This window comes from Nasonia vitripennis, assembly GCF_009193385.2.
Source record: "Nasonia vitripennis strain AsymCx chromosome 4 unlocalized genomic scaffold, Nvit_psr_1.1 chr4_random0004, whole genome shotgun sequence".
In the NCBI taxonomy this organism is placed as follows: Eukaryota; Metazoa; Arthropoda; class Insecta; order Hymenoptera; family Pteromalidae; genus Nasonia; species Nasonia vitripennis.
This window is the reverse complement of record NW_022279639.1, coordinates 421,950-444,526: the sequence shown is the minus strand read 5'-3', so window position 1 is coordinate 444,526 and position 22,577 is coordinate 421,950. Positions and strand designations below refer to the sequence as shown.

At 38.4% G+C, this 22,577-nt stretch overlaps 3 protein-coding genes across 19 annotated transcripts in view; all 3 read right to left on the bottom strand.

Moving 5' to 3' along the window:
• The window catches only part of LOC100117353 (kinesin-like protein KIF13A), a 1,179,147-nt gene extending 1,170,918 nt beyond the window's left edge, over positions 1-8,229 (bottom strand). For 6 of the 17 annotated variants that reach the window (XM_032601918.1, XM_031928175.1, XM_031928186.1 and 3 more), the window contains exon 1: positions 7,679-8,212. Coding sequence is in view for 13 of the 17 variants with exons in the window: in XM_031928175.1 (XP_031784035.1) it covers positions 7,679-7,733 (55 nt within the window). In the remaining 4 variants the exon portion in view is untranslated. Of the gene's footprint in view, positions 1-7,678 lie in introns of all 17 variants that reach the window. The other 11 variants (XM_032601921.1, XM_031928182.2, XM_032601923.1 and 8 more) reach the window with 7 other exon arrangements.
• A 3,069-nt stretch (positions 8,230-11,298) lies between these two features.
• Positions 11,299-11,813, bottom strand: LOC116417063 (secreted RxLR effector protein 161-like). The gene is made up of 2 exons (XM_031928155.1): positions 11,803-11,813; positions 11,299-11,740 (listed from the first exon to the last, which is right to left on the bottom strand). The coding sequence occupies exons 1-2, from the start codon at positions 11,811-11,813 to the stop codon at positions 11,299-11,301; spliced, it is 453 nt and encodes a 150-aa protein (XP_031784015.1).
• A 1,151-nt stretch (positions 11,814-12,964) lies between these two features.
• LOC116417071 lies at positions 12,965-16,952 on the bottom strand. The gene is made up of 4 exons (XM_031928172.1): positions 16,828-16,952; positions 15,922-15,990; positions 15,615-15,799; positions 12,965-14,922 (listed from the first exon to the last, which is right to left on the bottom strand). The coding sequence occupies exon 4, from the start codon at positions 14,645-14,647 to the stop codon at positions 12,977-12,979; it is 1,671 nt and encodes a 556-aa protein (XP_031784032.1). The 5' UTR covers positions 14,648-14,922; positions 15,615-15,799; positions 15,922-15,990; positions 16,828-16,952; the 3' UTR covers positions 12,965-12,976.
• Between the last annotated feature and the right edge of the window lie 5,625 nt (positions 16,953-22,577).

The window sequence follows — 22,577 nt, the reverse complement described above, 5'->3', positions numbered from 1 at the left end:
TTACAAACGCTCTAAATAATCTCAGTTTACAGTGTAATTTTGGGACTTACAAGGATAAGGCGCTACTAAACCAGTTTGTCATCGGTGTCCGAGATACAAGGTTACGGCGTAAATTTTTGGAAACATCCGATTTAACCTATGAAAAAGCAATACAGACAGTAGGAGCATTAGAGTTAACTGAACAAGAAAACTCTACGTTATCTACTGCTACAAATACATCAGTGAATTCTTTACACGTCGACAAAAAGGTAGTCCCGCGTTCCCAAAAGAACCAGAAGGCGAAATCAAAACAAGCTCGTGGCAAAAACAATAAAAATTACAAAGGGCAAGACAAAACACAAAATACGACAAAATACATACAGTGCTACAGATGTGCAGGTGAACATACGGCGAAACATTGCACCGTAAACCCGAATAATCTATCGTGTGGACAGTACGGACGAAGGGGCCACGTGACCAGCGTTTGTCTCAAGGGCAACAACACAACGAATTTCATCGAGAAGATTTTGCTGGTGGAACATTTCAACGCAAGAGACAAGTACACGACAACGCTGCCTGTCAACAACACCGAAGTCACCTTCGAGATCGACAGCGGAACTGCGGTTTCACTGATGTCGGAAGAAGACGCAAGAAGATTATTCAAAGGTACTACATTATTCCGCACGCAAACAAAATTAGTATCGTATTGTAATATGCAAATTAACGTAACCGGTTTTATCAAAGTAGAGGTAAAGTTCGCGAACCAAATTTTTAACTTACATTTATATTTAACTACAAACAAACGCCCACCGTTGTTGGGACGCGAATGGATGAAGGCTATGTTGAAATGCGGTAACGCGAATCAATTATTTGCAGAAGTTTCACAAATTACGGAGTCAAATACATCGGCGTCTGACCGAAAGAAAATAATCGAGAATTTGCTCAAACAATACAGTAATTGTACAAAAACCGATATGGGAAAAATTAAAGGCATTACAGCCACTTTGAAATTAAAAGAAAACGCGCAACCAGTATTTCTCAAAGCCCGTCCAGCAGCGTTTAGGTTAATTACACTCCTCGATAAGGAAATCGGACGATTAGTGAAGGAAGACATACTTATAAAAGTAAATTCGTCAAAATTCGCAACACCAGTAGTACCAGTGCTAAAACGGGATGGCACAATTCGTATGTGCGGTGACTACAGTGTCACGCTAAATCCGAATCTAATCATAGACGAACACCCACTCCCTACTCCAGACGATATGTTTACATCGGTAAAAGACAGTAAACACTTCGCTAAGATCGACCTTCACCAAGCATACATGCAAATGGAAGTCGATGAGGCCAGTTCGGCATTGCTTACAATAAATACACACCGGGGCCTATACAGACCAACGCGACTTATGTACGGGGTCGCTTCAGCATGCGCGATTTGGCAACGCGAAATAGAAAATATCTTCCGGGACCTAGAGGGGATGTTCGTGCTTCTTGATGACATACGCATCGCAGGCAGAACCCAAACGGAATTTTTACATAGGCTAGAAGCGGTACTACGTAGATTACACGATTACAATATCAAAATAAATCAGAATAAATGCGAGTTTTTCCAAAACGAAATCGAATTTTGCGGTTACGTGATAAACGAACATGTCATCCACAAAAGTAAAGCTAAAATGGAAGCTATCGAAAAAATGCCACGACCAAGCAACGTAAGCGAAATTCGCTCTTTTATCGGATTTGTTAATTACTATAGCCGTTTCATAGACAACGTAAGTGAGATATTACGCCCGTTAAACGAATTATTACGTAAAGATACTAAATTCGTCTGGGCACGAGAGTGCGAGGCAGCATTTTGTAAAGCCAAAGAAGCGTTCGTTAGTGATAAATGCCTTACATTTTTCAACCCAAAATTAGGATTAATACTCGCGACGGATCCGAGCCCTACAGGAGTCGGTGCGGTATTGTCACATAAGTTTCCCGACGGAACGGAGAAACCAATCATGTACATTTCACAAACGCTAAATAAAACTCAATCGAAATACGCCTAGATTGATAAAGAAGCGTATGCGATCGTCTTTGCGGTAAAGAAATTGCACCGATACCTCTACGGCGGAAAATTTACACTCATTACGGACCATCGTCCACTTACACAAATATTTTCACAAAGAAATAACTTACCTATATACAATGCATTACGCATGCAACATTATGCGATTTTTCTTAGAGCCTATAATTACGACATAGTTTATAAACGATCCGAAAATAATTGTAACGCAGATGGGTTATCCAGATTACCGAGTCCGAAGGCAACAGAACATATTGACGTAATTGATGTACACTACATAAATACAATACAAGCGATGCCGGTTACAATAACACAAATACGCGAGGCAATGCAAAAAGACGCAAACATTATGAAAATTGTAAAAGCGTTACAAACGGGTAAACAGCTGTCTGCTAAAGGTACCTGGAATGTAAACCCACTAGAATTTAGTTTAGAACAAGATTTGCTTGTACGCAATCAAAAAGTTGTAATACTACGCCTGTACAACTACGCGACGCAGTATTACAGGAACTACATACAGGGCACTTCGGCGTGGTTATGATGAAATCGCTCGCAAGGGGACACTGCTGGTGGCCAGGAATTGACACAAATATTGAAGACATGGTACATAACTGTACAGATTGCCAGACTCATAAACACCATGCCCCAGCTGTGGAAAAACACATATGGGATCCACCGTCAAAACCCTTCGAGCGAGTTCATTGCGATTTCGCGGGACCATTCTTAAATAAATACTTTTTGATCTTGGTCGATGCCTACACGAAGTGGCCTGAAGTACATATAACACGAGGGCTTACGAGTGAGGAGACAATTCTAGTTTGTAAAAAGATATTCGCCACTTTCGGCATCCCAAACATTTTCGTTTCTGATAACGGTAGAAATTTCACCTCACGATTATTCTCTGAATTTATGAAATTTTACGGGATTACACATAAGCTGACTGCACCATACAATCCGTCAACTAACGGACAAGCAGAACGCTACGTTCAAACTATTAAAGACGCGCTAAAGAAAATCGCGAGTTCAAATAACCTTGAAAACAAACTTCAAGACATCCTCCTACAATACAGAATAACTCCTCACTCAGCCACCGGCATATCGCCGTCAGAACTAATGTTTAGTAGAAACATTAAATCTAAGTTAGATCTCATGAATCCTAGTCTAAGTAGTAAGAATGATTCTCCGTATAATGTAAATAAGCAAATTCGCGATTTCAAAATTAACCAAAGAGTGAGCGCGAGAAATTACGTAGGAGACAAAAAATGGATCTTCGGCAGAATTTCCAAGCGTATAGGAAAACTACATTATAATGTAACTCTTGACGACGGGAGAGTCTGAAAAAGACATGCGAATCAATTAAATAAGATTGGAAATAACATTCCTCCCTCTACACTACGTTATGACAACGAAGTCATAGAAACTCCGCCGAACGAACAAATAAAAGTTTATCCGTCAATTTCGAAACAAATACATGTAAACCGGGACTAATCATTGAATAGTTTAAGCAGAAGCTCCGATTATGCGAGTTGTAGCACCGATACATCCATCGAGGCACAACCGAAAAGTAGAGGTAGAGGTAGAGGAAGGGGTTGCGTACGACAAAAATCACAAAAGGAAGAACAAATTCCGGGTGGACCTCGCCGAGAAACAGGAATGCCAAGCGTCGAAGTGCGCCTGCGCACGCACAGAAGTAGCGAGCGACGAGAACGAAGCCGCGAGCTCGTGCCGAGTCTAACCTACGAGCAGCGTCACAGCGTGTACATGGCCGTTACTCCGAATAGAACGTCTCAAAAGGTGTATTAGGAGCATCGTCTGAATAAAGAGGCATCACAGCATATTCATCTGTGTCGACCTTTTCTTCTCCTTCCCTAACCCTCAAGTATCACGTTCAAATACAACAGTCAAAGGTAACAAAAAAGTTATTCAAAGCGAGTTACAGCAACAAAATATCTTTCTTAATCTGAAAGATTTAACAAACATGAAATCAAAGATGAAATCAATTGACGGCGATAATCTGCAAAAAGTCGTTGACTACTTAGTGAATGAAAAAAGTATGTAAAAATTTCAGATGCCATTGTAGACCTTTTTGAAGAAGAAAATATTTTTAAGGCGTTGTCTTTTTGTACAAATGACATGCTCAAGTCATCAGAAGCATTTCCAGAAATTGTATTCACCGATGGAACGTATAAACTATTACAATTGAATTTAACAGTAGTGGTTATAATAGTTGAAGATGCAAATGGATGTAGTGAAGTGGTAGTCATTGGAATTTTCGTGTCAGAAGATAATGATAAATATAATTGGTTTCTCAATAATCTTAAAAAGCATAGCCCTGCAGCATGTCAAAAAGTGAAATGTATTATGAGCGACAAGGATACAAAGGAAAGAGGAGTCCTTTCTGTAATTTTTGAAGGTGTACCACTGCATATTTGTAGGTTTCATACTATACAAATTTTTAAAAGGGAATTCCCAAAGAAGCACTTGAATAATAAAACTTTAAAAGAAGGCTTGGAAATACTCCATAAACTAGTATACAGCTCTTCCGAAGAAAAGTACATGGAATTGTATGAAAAGTTAAAAGATATTACTTCTAAAACTTTTATTGATTATTATGACGACAAATGGCATAAGATAAGGAAAGAATGGACAGATTATGGGATGGTTGATGGTAACCTAGGTAACTTAACAAATAATCGTTTGGAGTCAATTAACCAAGAATTCAAAAATGCAATTGAAAAGCAAAATTCATTAATTGATTTTTGTAAGCGTTTCTTTGATTGGAAAGTATCGCATAATTTTGAAAATGACTTCAAATTCTCCAAGTGCTTTACAACAAAGAAAGTTTCAATGACTATCGCAGGAAGAGATAATTTAGTTGACTTTATTGATAAAAATAAGTACGAAGAATTGTTGACTATATATGCAAATGACAAACTAAAACCTATGTTTGATCGATGTAAATAGGTAGATGTTTTAGACATTGATGTCAAGACTAGTATGTGCAAAATTATTTCTCAATCTGTGCTTTTAACAATTACACCTACATCTTGTGAACGTAGTTTTTTCAAAAGATTAAATTTACCATGCTATCACATTTTGGCAACAAGGAAACAATTTAATATACCACTTTTTGATGAAAGCTTATGCAGTGAAAGGTGGACAAAGGTGTACGTTCAAAAACATCATCGAACTTTTGATGGCATTCTTGAAATATCAAAAGTTTATGAACTGAATAATCCTGAGTCGCAACGAGTTATCCAAACAGATAATCAGAATTCATCCTCAAGAAAGGTTGTCATAACGAAGCTTCGCAGAAGAAAAAAAGTTCTAACTGTTCCTGAAAAAAGGAAAATACTTACTCCAATAATTAATGATCTCATGGATATTGTGAGTACTTCATGTGGAGACAATTTTGAAACTAAAAAGACTATTTTAAAAGAAATTTGCGACTCATATAGAAAGCTAACAAATCAGTTAAAATCTGTTACGAAAAAACTCCAGAAACAATGGAACAAATAGAAAATTCTATAAGTAATTTGTTAATAAACAACCAAGAGTCTTCTTCAATTGCAGATATTCAAATGCCCAAACGTCACTCAATTAAAGGGAGGCCATAAAAAATTTTTAGTTACAACCCCATTAAGGAATGCTAAACGTGTTATTAATAAAAAAAAAGATTGTAACTACTGATGGTGTCTTCAAAAATACACGCATATAGTATCCTTCACTGTACAACTGAATAACGACTTAAATATGGTTTTTACAAATTTTTTTATAATATACCGTCCACCGTCCACCGCCCACCGCCCACCGCCCACCGCCCACCGTCCACCATCTGATAAATCGAGGAATGTGATTGGTTAATGGCGGCGCTGTAACTGATATCTAAAAACTCACAATAAAGCTGCGTTTACATGGAGTCTGGCAATCTTAAGAATGGCAGATTAGAGAGACCGCGAGATTTAAATTCAACATTAAAAGTATAAAAAAATCATTACTATAAATGTTGTGATCCACTTTTTGGATAGATATTATAATATTTACATGAATAATCATTTTTATGCATCAGAGAATCATAATTTTTTCGAAAATATGCTTATAAATTTCGTAATCTCAAAATGGCGGATGTTGCGAGATATTCATTTCTAACCTTAAAATGAAGCACGCACACAGCGTGCTTAAATGCACCAAGTGATATGAAGATTTTGATTTTGAGGTTAAAGTGATACAATTACTCCTGTTACTATAGTGGCATAAGTAGTCCTATACAACATAGCATATATTAGTATTTGAGCATATAGCTATAATATTAAACGCCTTGGTGTAAAAGTCTTATAATATAGTATTGTGGAATAATTTGTAGCACTGTCTAACAAAAAATCAAGGCCATGCTAATCTGTGGCATGATCAGTCCATATATTGCACAATATAATAAGCGTCTTTTCTATGCTTGCGATATAAGCATGTGCAATATGAAGACTATCACAAGTTGCACATTTTCCACAAAGGGTAGCACAACCTAAATCACACCTTAAGGTAGTTCGCCTGATACAGTGGTGTTCAACTAAAAATTAAAGTAGGGAATTTCATTTTAAAGATATTATAAAGTGTTATATTATGTTAAAACTTTAGGATTAATAGTATAAAACACTAGAATGGTAATATAAATTGTTAGAATATAAAATACTCTCAAAACTTGTAAGAGAAAAAACTGCAAACCCATATAGATATATTTATAGCAAGGGTTGAAAACTTAGAATTGTTGTATCATAAAAAAAAGCATTACTCAACTTTTTTTCTATAATTTTTATTGTTATGTAACATCATGAGGTATAGACTCAAAAATATTCTAAGAAAAATAAATCTGCAATTCAATTGAACATCCACAAAATTCATATTCGGTAAAAAATACATAATTTTAAAACTCAACATCTCTATAAGTTGCGTTGCTTAGAGGGTAGAAAAAATACAATCTTGCAGAGGATACTTAACTGAACATTTAGACAATGTTTCAGCAGTATCATAAAAAATTCTATCAGGTGAACTACCTTAATTCCTTCATTGCGCTACTCTATGCAATAAATTTTGAATTGTGCTAATTTTTGCTAGAAATTTTAAACTGTACTAGTCTTTATAGGAAGCGACATTATAATATAGATAGATATGATGGCAAATATATACTACTCAGTACTATAAAAAATGAGATGTCTGTCCATAAACAATGCTTCAAAAAAATACTAAGTAATAACAATTTTTATTAATAGTTCAAGAGATAAATGATTTATAAATAATTTAAAGTATATCAAATAATAAGCATTTCTAGAAACACTTTGAAGAATAGTTGTTATACATCTAATTTACAGCAATGCATCATATAGAATACATTTAATAAACTAAATTTACTACATGTATTTTAGGAGATTCATTAAAAGTTAAAAGATAAAAATACATCAATTGCTTTATTTCCTTATATCATATGTTTACAACCTCATTTTAAACATATTTAAAAGATTAAACAAAACAAAATTACAAGTAGTGTCAAAAAATAAAGTTATTAACATTTTTAATAACAATAAATACAAGTCTGACTGAATTCACAGCTGGAAAATAAAAAATGAATTGCTGTTAACTTACCTCTTCGATTAAAAGGCCGAACCCTTACAGCAACCTTTATTTTATCAGTAGCCATGTTTCGTAAGATTATAAAATTTTATTTAAAAAATTATTAAGTTACTAATTATTAAATTATTAATTATTAAGTTCTGTATGAGAATCTTATATATGATTTGTTCTCATAAGTTATAGAAACAAAGTACGTCAAATAAAATTTAAAACAAAAGAACATAACTCATTCTGCTATAATCAAAACATTCAAATTTTTGTAGTAAATACCATCATTGTGCCATTAATTGAAAATTGATAAAATATTAAATGCAATTATATAGCTGCATATAACACGATTTTCAACTGACATTTCTAATCAACATCTAATTTTTTTTGTTGTTGTTATATTCAACTGGCTATACTGTATTTTTATCTTTCTTTACAAGCACAGCAGAAAATTCATGTGTATCATGCATGTCTGTGGGGGTTCCATCACATCACCGTCAACGCAGCGTCGTAAGCAGACGCTGACTGACTGACTCCCATCAGTCTCCCAGACCGGACTTTACCAAGAGCGGAGCTCTCTAATCTCTTCTTATCAGTTCCGTATCCCTGCTAGGTCACGATTATTCGGAGAAGCACCCAAATGCTAACTTCAGCGGGCAGAGCGGCAAGAGCGATCCGCCGTCTGAAGTTAACCGTTTCGAGTCGAGCGACTAGTTCAGATTGCCGCGAACGGTCGACGCTGCCCACAACGTTCGAAATTCCCATTTTGTAAATTTATCCTTGATCATTGCGATTTACGAAAAATATTGTACCTATTAATAAAATACTAGCAATAATCATCTCGCTCGCTCACGCTCGCTCGGTTGTATTTCAATAGAGTTTTATTTCAACATGTACATTGTAAATAAGTGCATTTAAAATAAATATTTTAGGATTTTCAATTATATAAAAGTTGATTTTTTTTAAATATTGTAAATTTTTGTCATAAGATTCTGCAAGGGAACAGATATATTATAACAATTGTAAAATGAATCATTTAATTAAATTTTTTTAATCTGTATTTAAATTTAATGAAACAGTAGCATGAAAACCATATATATATATATATATATATATATATATATATATATATATATATATATATATATATATATACATTGTATAAGTTATTTAAATATAAGGGTGGTAATTTATAATTTAAGTATAAGGGTGGTTCTCTGTGAAATCGAAGATGAAAATTTTAATTTTTGCCCAAACTGTATATATATGTTCTATATGTTGTACCTAACTCCCAAAACAAATTTTCAGCGTGATTCCTCCATTTGACTTTGAAGTTCTAGCCGATCAAAGTTCAGGTTTCAAGCAATTTTTGTCTATTTTCAATGATTTGTAGCTTATAAGGGATGCATTTTTTACAAAAACTATCCAGATACATTTGTTGTGAAATTTTATGAATTTTTTAATAAAAATACTTTTTCATGATACGTGCACGAAAAAGGCCACTTTCCATGAATGTAAACTGAATGGAAAATCGAGTTTTTCTTAGCAGTGGGAAAAAATTACTCCCTTGGGAGCAAAAAACTTTTTCCTCCCAAGGGAGTAAATTTTTCCTCACTCTGCAGCCTATACGTTGGATATGTGTGTATAAGTATTTTCAAAAGTTTAAAAATCTTCGAAATTTTCAAAATTTTCAATATACTGTATTGTTTTACTTTAAAAAGTCCTCGAATTTCCCATTCCTTTCATATACATGATAAGTGCCCGGCTAAAAATAATCATATGATAATCATATGAGTGTTCATCGGCCCCGATGCCACGCGCTTTTCGCTCTCCCGCTCTCCCTCTCCAAGCGAGTACGCTAGCAACACAAAGCGGCCCCGATGCCACGCGCTGTTCGCTCTCCCGCTCTCCCTCTCCAAGCGAGTACGCTAGCAACACAAAGCGGCCCCGACTTCTCAGAATCAGTTCTGAGTTTCTCCCGCGTTTCTCTCGCTTCTCTACTGTTTTCGCGTGTTTGAGCTCGCGTTTTCTCTCGCAAACTTCTTTCGCGTCCCTCACACCACACACACTCTCTATACACTCGCGTCTCTCTCTCTCTCTCTCTCTCTCTCTCACACACACTCACACTCGGCTCCACAGATACCTTCCTCCTCGCCTCCTCGATCCACTAGCCCGCTCGTCTTCTTCCTCGCGACCTCGCCACGGCCTCTGCTCTCCTCGTCTCCCTCCGCGTCCTCCCGTTCTGACTCCCAGTTCCGTCTTCTTCCTCGCGACCTCGTCTCAGCATCCGCTCTCCTCCTCACATCCTCTCGTCCTGGTTGCCAGCACCCACGTCCTCTTCCTCTGGACCTGGAGATGATGACCCTGCTCTCGTGGACCTCTTCTCACACTTCCGCTCTCTCTCTCTCTCTCTCTCTCTCTCTCTCTCTCTCTCTCTCTCTCTCTCTCTCTCTCTCCCGCACACGACACTCGCTAATCCTCACGAATCGCACACACGAACGCACGCCCTCACTTGCGGTCGGCCCGAGGCTCCTCTGGGCCGCGCGCCCGAACCTGCTCGCCGCTCGCGGCCAATCAGCGCGCTCCCCCATCGGGCCGCGACGTCGGCCAATGAGCCTCGCAGATCTCTCCGAGTCTAAAAACTCGCTGTTTCTGCGGGCTCGCCCCTTCCCTCGCGGATCTCGCGCTTCTCTCTCACCTGATTGGCTACGCCGTTTCCGCTCGCGTCTCCATACTCTCTCTCTCTCTCTCTCTCTCTCTCTCTCTCTCTCTCTCTCTCACTCACTCTCACGTACATTATACCGGGGCTCTGTCGCAGCAGAGCTACAAGTACTCGCCCGCGACACACATTCCTCGAATCTTGTCCCCTCGCTGGCCTTCCTAGAACTGGCTGTTGCTCCTCGTTGCTCTGCTGTTCCTCGGAAACTCCTGTCCTCTCCTCTCGATTCTCTCTTCTTCTCCGACTCTCACCAAAACACAAAACACATGCACATTAATAATTGCGTTTGGCAATTATTATGTTTTCGGGAAAGGCGGCCTTGCGATGGACAACGTACCGTCGCAGTACTTACTCGTGGATGGACAAGCGAGAGACAAAGGCTCCATGGTCGCCTCTATGGCACCTCGTGTCAAACAGGAATGACCGCCTCCTTAGCGCCTCTTGTCGAGCAGGAACGTTCCTCTACGGATCCTCCCGAAGATGAACCTCGTTCCCTCGTGCAAGAAATCTCGAAAGTGCGGACTCTCGCACAGCCTTTTAGTCCTCTCCCTTCGGTCGATTCACTGCACTCACAAAGTGTCCGGGTCGGAAGATTCACCTTCTCGCGAAACAAAGGCGTGCGTCACGGTACCTCACGTCGTAAGCTTAGCACTTTCTTCGCACTCTTTGCGCGGTAGAAGCGTCCAGCCTCACTGGCCCATAACCTGATGGAATGCAGGTAGTGAGGAGGGCAAAGACAATTACCTGACAAAGAGTCGAGTTTAAGTACCAAGGCTTTATTCGTAACGGGACAAAGAAACGCTCTAGGTGCGTGCGCTCTCCATGAGTGGCAAAGCTGAACTGAGCACGTGAGTCCTAGCGCTGCGGGAGCAGCGCTGAAGATGGCGCGCGCGCGTGCCCCACAGGGCCCCACACCGTGTTATTTCTAAAAATGATCACACCATAGGGTAACAGGGTACAGAGTTTTTCCTGTTATGTCTCTGATGGCTTTGTCCAAAGAAATTATTTCTTGACAGGCATTGCTCATAGCTAGATACTCGGCTTGGCAGGTAGACAGTGAGACGTATGTTTGTTTATAACTTCTCCATATAATTGGGTCACCATAGAGCTTGATTACATATTCTCCTGTTGAAAATGAATCTTCACAGTCTCTAAAACTGGCATCTGTCATTGCTTCCATGTTGTCTTCTTTTGCTCTGAATGTTAAGCCTGTTTTTGATGTTCCTCTGAGATATCTAAATATTTTTTTTACATCTTTCCAGTCACTTTCAGTTGGTGACAGTTGTCTTCTAGATAAAAGGTTCACTGCAAATGCAATGTCAGGTCTAGTGGCACCTGCTAAGTAAAGTAAGCTTCCAATTGCTTCTCTGTAAGGTGCTTGAGTTGTCGTCTGAATTTCTTCTGGGTTTACTAGTTTGCATATTAAAACGTTCTAGACATTTTTCTATGTACTCTGTTTAAGATAGTTCTAGTGTCTTCTGATCTCTATTTCTTGTAATTTTCATGCCTAAAAATACTTTAGGTTCTCCTAAGTCTTTCACCTGAAAGGTAGAGCATAGTTTCCTTTTTGTTTCATTTAATTTCGTCTGATTGTTGCCTGCTAGTATGATGTCGTATAGTAGTAACACCACCATCTGGTTTTGTAGTCTCCATGTAAATAAGCATGGTTCATTTATGTCTTTTTCCAGTCCAAGTTCCAAGGCAACATCTGAGAATCGCTTGTTCCATCGCTTGGGACTTATTCTCAGACCATATAGAGCTTTTTGAAGTTTGCATACTTTCCTTCTTCGGATTTTTGGATCGATTTCGATACCGTCTGGTATCTCCATAAATATGTCATCATCAAGAGTTCCATTTAGGAAGGCTGTCTTGACGTCCATCTGATACGCCGTTAAATTGAACTTATTAATGATTGCAAACGTAGCTCTGACTATTGGCAATCTAGAAACTGGTGCGTAAGTCTCTCTAAGTTCATACTCTTTTCGATCCTTGAATCCTCTGATGACTAATCTCCCTTTGTAGGTCGTTTGACCGTCTTCTGAGATTTTCTTTTTGAACACCCATTTGGAATCAATAATATGGATCTTATTGCCATCTTTATCTAAAGAAGGTCTGTCTACTAATGTCCAGACATTGTTGTCTTCCATTGATTTCAACTCTTGTTTTATAGCTTCTGACCAATTTTGTGTTTTTTCTGATTCAATGGCTTCTTTATAGCTTATAGGATCTCTGTTCGTTTGTGCTATGAAAATGTGTCCAAGTTCATCTTCTTCTAAGTTTATATCTCTGTCTTCTATGGTTGGAGTAAGTACTGCAGGTAACTGGTCGTTCGTATTTACTCCTTCGACTACTGCTTCTCTGAGATGTGTCCAATTTCGTCTGTTAGTTTTGGCTTTTCTTTCTAAACATGGTCGTTTTTCTGGTTCTGGTTTATTTTGTTCTTTGTCTTTTTCTCTTTTTTTTTTGATTTTTCTCTTTGTCTGAATTTTGTGCTTCCGTTATCTCTAGTTGTGTTTCAATTTCTGATGTTATTTCTAACGTCTCTGATTTTTCTTTTAAGTTAGATTTATATACATCTTTATATATCATTTTTTCATTGAACCTTACATGTCTTGATGTAATGAATCTCTGAGTCTCTGGGTGCCATAACACATAGCCGGTTTGAGAGTATCCAACCATAATTGTTCAGATAGCTCTGCGAATTTGCTTGCTGTGTTAGGTATTTTAGCGTAGGCTAAGCATCCAAAACGTCCGATTTTTTCCAGGTGTATATTTCCATTTGGAACCATTTTCTTGATTGGTATTTCTGAATCAATTCCTTTGTGTGGTGTTCTATTATAAATATGAATAGCTACTTCCAAGGCTAGCATCCACATGCTTTTTGGTAGACCGGAGTCTATCATTAGTGCTCTGATTTTCCATTGTATGGTTTTGTTGAACCTTTCAGCCGTTCCATTGTGCTGTGATGTGTAGGGAGGTACAAACTCTCCTTCAATTTTTTTCCTTTTCATGACTTCTGAAAATTTTCCACCGGTGAATTCAGTACCATTGTCCGTCCGAATGAAGCATACTTTTTCATCTTTGCCTAGAAGGTTTCTTGTTGTTACTACGCACTTTTCTAGGCAATATCCGGATTCACTCTTGTGTTTGGTAGAATATGCTTTGGCGAATCTTGTGTGGTCGTCTATGAAGCATATGATGAACTTGCTTTCTCCTGGGTATGACACAGGTTTAATTGGTCCCATTGTATCTGTGTGTATTCTTTCCAGTGGTTTTGTTGCTCTGATGCTGACTTCTGAGAATGATAAGTTTTCCATTTTTGCCAAGATGCACACTTCACAGTCTAAAATGGATTTGTCGCATTTTATTTTCTTAAGTTTTTCTCCTGATTTTTGTAGCAATAATAAGTATTGCAAGGAAGCATGTCCTAGTTTGATATGCCAAAGCATACCTTCACTCAGTTTCTTTTCATGCTTTTCTGAGTTGTCTCGTTTGGTGTTTTGTAGATGTTTTAGTATTTCTTCTGAAGATTTATCTAGGTCCAGGATTTTCCTGTTCAGACTTTGTTCATTTAGATTTCCGTCCCAGATTTCTTTCTGATTAGATGGGCTTGTATCTTCTCTGGTTTCTTGCTTTTTCTCCCTCCCAATCTCAGCCGGACTCCTCTGTGTGCTTTCGAGGTCGTTAGTCTCTACTGAATCATTTTTACTATCGAGCTCCATAATGTCCGTCTGAGATTGTTGCAAGAACTCGTCCAGTGATACGATGTTAGCCATACATGAATATCTGTCATAACTCTCTTGTTGTTCGTCTGATTGATTTTGATTTATTACATTAAGTGAAATTATCCAGTTTGGCTTTTCATAGATTCCAGTCAAATACTCATCTCCTGAGGTTCTATCGTATATTTTGAGTATTTTATTGTCTAGGTAAATACTCAGACCCATGTCTGCAAAGCGTCTGAGAGAAATAAGATCATTTGATATATTTTTTGCAGTTATTACATTTGTCAAGATTATTTTATTGTTCACAACTGACAATGATTTTACAATTAGATCTCCTTTACTATCTATTGAGATATTTGCGGATTTGTTTTTGTTGGCACTTCTGATGTAACTGCCAGAACTTTTTCTAAAGTTGCTTAAAACAATACTCTTATTCACTATGTGCTCTGTGGCACCAGAATCTGCTATAAATACTAGTCTAGTAGGTGTTGTGTAATCTGAGTGTATATTATTGATACTATTGATATTGTTGTTATTACCTGTTAGCATTGCTATTACTTTCTCCCCTAGTTTTCTAAATCTGCCTGGTGTTTGGATATTAGTTGTTCTTTTGAAAAAACCTCTGGTTTAATTATTATTTCCCCTACCTCTGCCTGGCAGTAAAAACAGTACCAGGTGTTATATTCCCTCAAAGGGCAGCTGAAGGCTTTGTGGCCGAATTTGTTGCACCGGAAACATTTTTCTCCGGTGGTGACTAGCCTGGCTACTGCTTTGCCCTTGTCCTCTGAGTTTTTGCCCTCTGAACTGCGTCTGTCTGATTCAAGCTGGAGCAAAAAGGTTTTCATTTCATCAAGGCTCATCTCTGATTTAGTAGCCTGAAGTTTGATCATCTTTACTGATCTGAGTTCCGTATAATTGCGTGTGACAGCTTTGAAAAAGGCTGATCGTTTCTCTTCCTCTGTCAGAGGTACCTTTGTGTCACAAGTTTCAAATTCTCTAATTATTGATTCGAATTCTTCACAAAAAGCATTTACTGATTCTTTATTGGACATTGTTAAGCTGTATAATTTTTCTCTGATAGAGGAATCTGTAACGTTTGTTTCAGCTCTTCTGAATTCTCTGATTTTACTAATTATTCTTTTTGGATCTTTAATATGTAGAATTTTGTTATGGTAGTAAATATCTACACGACTTACTATAATGTCTCTGACTTGGTCTTTTCTTTCAAGTAGTTCGCGTTCTGATTCAGTGAAGTCTTTATTTTGAGTATCGTCAATTATGTCAAGTAAATTGTTTGCTTTTAATTCAGTGTGTAAGCTATCTAACCAAATATTAAGTGGGGTTTCTTTTGTTAGTTTATAATCTCTTTTAATTATTGATTTGGTGTTAGTTACGGTTGCATTAAGGGAGCGTCTGATTTCATTACATGTTCTCCTATTGCGGTCGTTTCATTCATCTGATTGTTATAACTGTTATTTAAGTCTCTGAATGTTGAATTGGCAGGGTTGTTATTTACCTCTGAATTAATTTTGCTTATCTTCGCTGACAGACCCTCCTTGAACTCGAGGATGACACTAGTTTGCATGTCGATCCTTTTAGCAAAATCCTCCAGCCTTTTTGCCTGGCCTTCCACCGTCTGCTCCAGCATTTCAATTCTCCTCTGCTAGGGAGGTGTATCCGGCGGTGTGTAGCTTACTTCTTCTGTTTTGAGTATAAACAATTATTCTGTATTAGCATTCACTCTCATAAGTTTATATAGGCCTATTGTCTGACTCTTATAGAATTGTTTATAATCTGATTATTTTATTTAGAAATCACTTTACCTTCATCACTTTGTTGATGAGTGGGCGAGCTGTCACGTCTGCTTTCTGACATCTCTTCTCTGATCTGTTCTGAAATGAATATTTAATGCTTACTCTTTGATGTATTTAATTGATTTCTTACTGAGTTGGACCGCACGGCAAGTCACAACAAAGCTTGAAAATCACCGACTGGTTTGTGCTTCCGGGCGGCACACACGTGCTCCCTCCCAATCTGAGAAAACGAACACAATTTACTCAATAGTCTGAGAGGGGGGCGATCGCACACGTGCCTGTCACCACAGAAACACAAAGACAGTCTGATTGTCTATCGACAAATTTATATTATATAGAAATTCAAAATCACTGCACCGCCATTTCATTGAAATTTCTATCTAGATGTGTTTTCTAAATTTATTCAAGTGCTTCTGAGATAAAAAATACTTTTCTCGAATAATTCTGAGTCGCTACATATACACACAACCGCGGGAGTTGGTCGTCTGAAATTTTGTTTTTTCTTTTGAAAATTAAACACGTAAGATGTGAGAGATAGTCGAAAAATAATGTTTCTCGCAAGGCTGAATAATATTATATAATAAAAAAAAACAACTTCTAAATTGTTACTTCTGAAGAAAGAAAAATTTACACCTTTACTTTGATTCTCAGATCAAAGTAATAGCCGCGCCGCGTTTGTTTTTGCACGCGTCTCCCCGATTCTCAGAATCGGCTCGTGCAGGTTCGCGCCGGCCGCCGGCGTCCTGCTAGCGCTCGCGCGTTTTGTCGTGTTTTCGTATTTTATGCAGTCTAGCTGCGACAATATTTTACACTCACGACACTGGCTTTATTCTTATGAAACAAATTTTGCTAACTCGGTAGCAGGTTCTAACGCACTTCTTATTTTTCACAACACTTTACAGGGCTTGTACTTACTGTATTTTTCTTCTGAGTACCGATATTCTGAGGCTTTTGATGTTCGTCCTCCTCTCGTCAGCGAGCGGGCCCACAACCTGTTGGAGTAGATCTCCTATTGATTGGAGAGGGTGACGAAATTAACTAGACACTTTATCTTGAACTAAACGTATTTATTTTATAATATGATGCAAGAGCTGTTGCTGTAGCAGAGAGCGGCAATCAAGTGTGGTGGTCGCTCGGGCGCTTAAGAGAGCGAGCCCCAGTGACGCAGCAAGCCTCTAGGTGGCGGCACAATCCGGTACATCTCTCTTGAACAACCCAGCGGCACGATGACTCGTCAACAGATTTATTTATTATTAATTAATTATAATGAGTTTATTTTATTAAAACACACTAATAATAATTAAGTAATAATAAATAAAACATACAAGGGCGCGTAAGTTATAATGACTATTTGATTCTACTGAAGTAATCGAGAATATCAAAGATCACGATGGCTCGGTGGTAAAACGCTTGCTTCATAATCTTGATGTTCAGGGTTCAAATCTCCACAAGTTCGGATTTTTTTCAATGTAATATCTATGAAAAAATAAATTTTCGATTCAATTTACAAATCAACAGTACAAAGAAAGATATAAATAATAAGTATCGAATAGGGGTAGAATAATTATTATTTATTTTTATGAGAATTTACGATATATGTCATACGACACTCATATGATTCTCATATGAGGATTCGGTCGGAAGTATTATATGATTATTTTCAGCCGGGGCGTCGCGTCGCGTATTCGAAACTACGTTATTGACAACAAAGTGCGGTAATTGTTGTTCGTACCCGTAGTCCAAAAGTTCATTGTGATATTTTCTACACTGCTAGCAACTTCTCAAGTGTTTTTTTTTTAGTAAACTGCAAAGGAGTAAATAGTGAGACTCCCAGTGTAAACCTGTTGCTGTTATCAGATAAGTCTTTTTATATAATTATATAAAAATTTTGAACTATTACATATAAAATTTCACATGCACGAATAAAATTGTAAAACTTTACGTAATATTTCACATAAATCTTTACATACTGATCTTTACGTATAATTTTACTCGCTACGCTCGTGCGCTAACCTCACGGTGCAAATAAGGACTACTTTAGTCACGAATAGGCGAGACTTGCGGACTTTAGCAGTCTGTGCTATAAAATTTTATACGATACTCTTGACTTAAATGGTTCAGTTTTACACGGCGCTTAGCGCCTTCGCTACGCTCGGATGCTAACTGCGCCGTGTAAAAAAGAACCATTTAAGTCACATGTATCGTAATGTACTATTTGCCCATATCGTTTTTAAAGAAGAGATACGTAACTTCAAATGTAAATAATAATGCAGCAAAGCAAAAAAACGCGGTAAATATTGATGAGAGAAAGTACAGTTTTGTTACTAGGGGGTTTTTGGGACCGCTGAACACGAATATAGCGACGGCAATGCTCCTCGAGGTACCTGGTGACCAGGGTTGGCAGTATCAACGTCGTCTCCTGCAGTTTCATGAAAAATTAACGACATTTTTTATCGAGACTCGTTGATTAGGGGTTGTCGAGGTCGCTGAACACGAATATAGCGACAGAAAACGCTCGCTGAACACGGATATAGCGACGGCAATGCTCCTCGAGGTACCTGGTGACCAGGGTTGGCAGTATCAACGTCGTCTCCTGGAGTTTCATGAAAAATTAACGACATTTTTTGTCGAGACTCGTTGATTAGGGGTTTTTGAGGTCACTGAATACGAGTAAAGTGACGATAATTACTTTTAAGGTACCTGGTGTCCAGGGTAGACAGTATCAAAATCGTCTCCTGGTATTGTCTTAAGTATAGCACCATATCCATGCTCAGTGGCCCCAGAAATCCGTAAGTAACGTATTTCACTTAATTACTATTGAATTCCCACAAAACTGCAGCAGATGACGTTGATACTATTCACCCTGGGCACTAGGTACCTCAAGAAGCGTTGATGTCACGATATTCGTGTTCAGCGACCTCGATAACCCCGAGTGACGAGTTTCGACTAATTATATTTCAAATTCCCACTCCAGAAAAAACTCCAGAAAACGACGTGATACTGTCCACCCTGGGCACCAGGTACCTCGGGGAGCGTTGCCGTCACGATATTCCTGTTCTGCGACCGCAAAAAGCCCCCAAATAACGAGTTTCGTCTGATTATTTATTCAATTCCCAAAAAACTCCAGGAGACGAGGTGATACTGTCCAACCTGGTATATGGTTTACAAATTTATATATATATATATATATATATATATATATATATATATATATATATATATATATATATATATATATATATATAGTTATTTCCTGTGTAGAATACTTTTGCGTAGGGTGTAGGGTTATTTTAGTGTAGAGTTTGTCTGGTGTTCAAAGAAATATTGTAATTACGAATATTTTTACGAAAATTAATGCTGTCTTCGATATGATAGACCTGTAGCCAATAACATCAACTCATCTGGATAATAAGGATTTTCTGGCAAATCGAAAAAAAAAATATCCCTGACCAAGACTTGAACCCCTGTCCTCCACTTGACAATCCAATGTCTTACTACCTGAGCTATTTGTGCTGTTGCAAGTTTCAAACACCTAATCAAATTATACATAAAATATAATTATATTTATCACTTTATATAGTTTATATGGATACTGTAAGATAAATAATGGAAATTTCAGAAGTGTTTTTATTATTATTATCAATATATGCAGTAAGCGTATAATCTATATACTTTATTAGTTTAGGTGTTTGAAACTTGCAAGAATACAAATAGCTCAGGTAGTAAGACATGAAAAGACACATTAAAAATTAATTTTTAATTATAACAAACTTCATAAACTTCATCATATATATATATATGTGTGTATGTGTGTGTGTGTGTGTATGACGAGACACGAGTCTCGCACATGTAAATACGTGTGAAGGCGGCCGCAATAGACGCGGCATGCGCAGCGAGCGCGCGCGCGCAACGAACGAAAGGCGAGTCCGCACGAGCACAGAGCGCGGCAGCGACGACGCGCCAGGCGGCGCACCCGGTGCGCCGTGAGCGCACCTATACACATCCGCACCGCGCGCCTTTAAAAGGCGGATCGCGCGGCGCAACGAACAGTTCTACTCGAACTCCACTCCGGGTAGTATCATGCGCACACGTTACTACAAGGAACAGCGAGAGATAGACCTACGCCGACGAAATCGTCTCGTGAGCCCACGTGACGATTTGGTAGACGAACCGAAACCCGAAACTCCGAATTGCCATCGTGAGCACACGAGGCAACCCGGTGCCACCGTAAAATACTAACCTACATTCCGACACATTGCTGTCTCCCTCTGCCACTGTGAGCGCACAGGGTTAAGAGAGTAACTATAGTTCCGCCAGCTATTTGCCTGGTCATGCGCTCACGTCCTGGTGAAACAAAGGTAAATTCCTAACCAACAAAGCCAGCCTTACGCCGACATCTCACGACTCGCTTTATCTCTGTGTACACACAGGATAAAGAGAAGAACGAGACGAGCAACGAAGATTTGTGAAGCCGTGCGCTCACGACTCCACAAATCCGAGGGATAACCTCAAAGCATCACGACACTATCCCGGCCGTTACTGTGCGCACACAGAGCGGTCGAGATCGTTGTTACACGACACATTCGGATCGGCGTAGACGTGCGCACATATGACTCTACCGTACCGAATGAATTCCTAACCTCAAAATCCGCCACCGACCCGTCACACCGCCACCGAACCGATACACCGCAGCCGCGAACACCGAATCATTCTTTTAACGAAATCGCGTATATGTTCTTGTAAATTGTTAACCGCGTTAGTTTAAACAATTCTACTTGTAAAGGCGAAGTATATTTGACAAGACGCATCCCTACTGAAAAAATCAGATGACAATCAACTGATAATCAGCTGACAATCATGCCAAAACGTCAGCTGATTATCAGGTGATTTCGGCACAGTATTTTTAATAAAGCTGATAGTTATAAATATGCGTTTATGTGAGATAAAATGTTGATGATAATCAGGTGATAATCATTCAAAATTTGTAACCTTTAATATATTTATTATAAATTGTTCAAAATAAGTAAAATTTATAAATTTCAAATAATGAGGTCCAGTACTGGTGTTATCATCAGGATAATAACACGAAAACTCTGGCTGTGAGCTCCAAAATTATTTTTTAACAATTAAAACAAATTTGTTTAAATTAAATTATTGAAAAACAAAATGATTGAAACAAAAATTGAATGATTATCACCTGATTATCACCTGATTATCATAAACATTTAATCTCACATAATCGCATATTTATAGTATTTATATATTTATTTCAGTAGGGATAATTGATTTCTGTTTCAGTCGGGATTTAACAACTGATTCTAAGTGCTATTGTTTACCTAAGAAATATATTTTGTTATTGTTGAGAATATAAAAACAGACTCTTTTATGCTCCTTTCCCCTATCCTGATCCTGGAACCGACTGACTATCCAGTCTCTTGGGAAAAGTTAAACCGTTACATTGATGCATTCTAAGCAATATTTTGATATTAAAGTATTAGACATGAAAATTTCAGGTGAGAAACTGATAGTGATTCCACAATGAATTTTTCGATTCTATCTTTCAAGGTTATGGTGGATATTGGTAATTTTGATAGAGCAGATCCGATGCAAGTAGAGAGCTTGAGATTTTGTTTTGATCCATTAATTCAATACGATCTTGATGTAATGAGAAAGGAGTGGAATCGCCATTCTATAAGAAACCAGAAAATAGCAGATGGTATACATACACACACACACACACACCCATATATATCATCCTCCTACAAATATCTGCTTTACCGACTGCTAGTAAGTTATCGTCGAAAAATGAGTGCAAACGGCGAGAAGTGTGTGGAAGTGCCTTTTCAACCATGCAGCAGCTGTAAACAACCCATACAGCACAAAGACCTGAAAAAGTGTGAATTTTGTGGTCTGTACTACCACGTCAAGTGCCAAAACACCATAAACATCAAGTCTATCGTGGTGAACGACAGGCAAATTATAGCCTGTCCCTCATGTGCAGACAACAACAACGCCAAGGGTGCCAAACTGAGGACTAAATCCACCTCTGCTACAACAGCAGCAAAGGGAGTAACTGGAACAACAGCAGCAGGCAAGAATACTCCCAAAAAACAGCAGCCGGTGAATAAGAAGACAAGGTCAGCACCACCATCAGCCAACACATCGAGAAATCCCTCACCAACCCGCTCGGCTGGAGTAACAACACCTACGCCGTCCGTTGAGGCCGCTTTGAGGGACATTCGCGGAGCACTGGACGACATACGTAATGCTCAAACGGAGGCCCTCAAGACCCAGAACATCGTGTCGGAGAGGATTTCTAAAATTGAGCAGCGTCTGGGCCTGCTGGAGAAGCGACTTAAGGCCCTCGATGAGCTGCCTAGACTCAAAACTCGCATACACAATGCTGAGTCCACCATCACCGGGCTGCAGGCACAAATCCAAGATCTGTCATCGAGGAGCCCGACAATGCAGCAGGTGCGAACAGACCTAGTCATCTTGTACATAGTTTAATATAATCTAGTCACAATCAGCACTCAGTATTATCTTTATTCCTTGTACCTTGTCTGTTCGTCCTTGCCTACCTTATCTCCTATTAAGGAGCATAGAAGAAGAGATGCAATCATCAAAATCTCGAGATGTGTATATATATATATATATATATATAT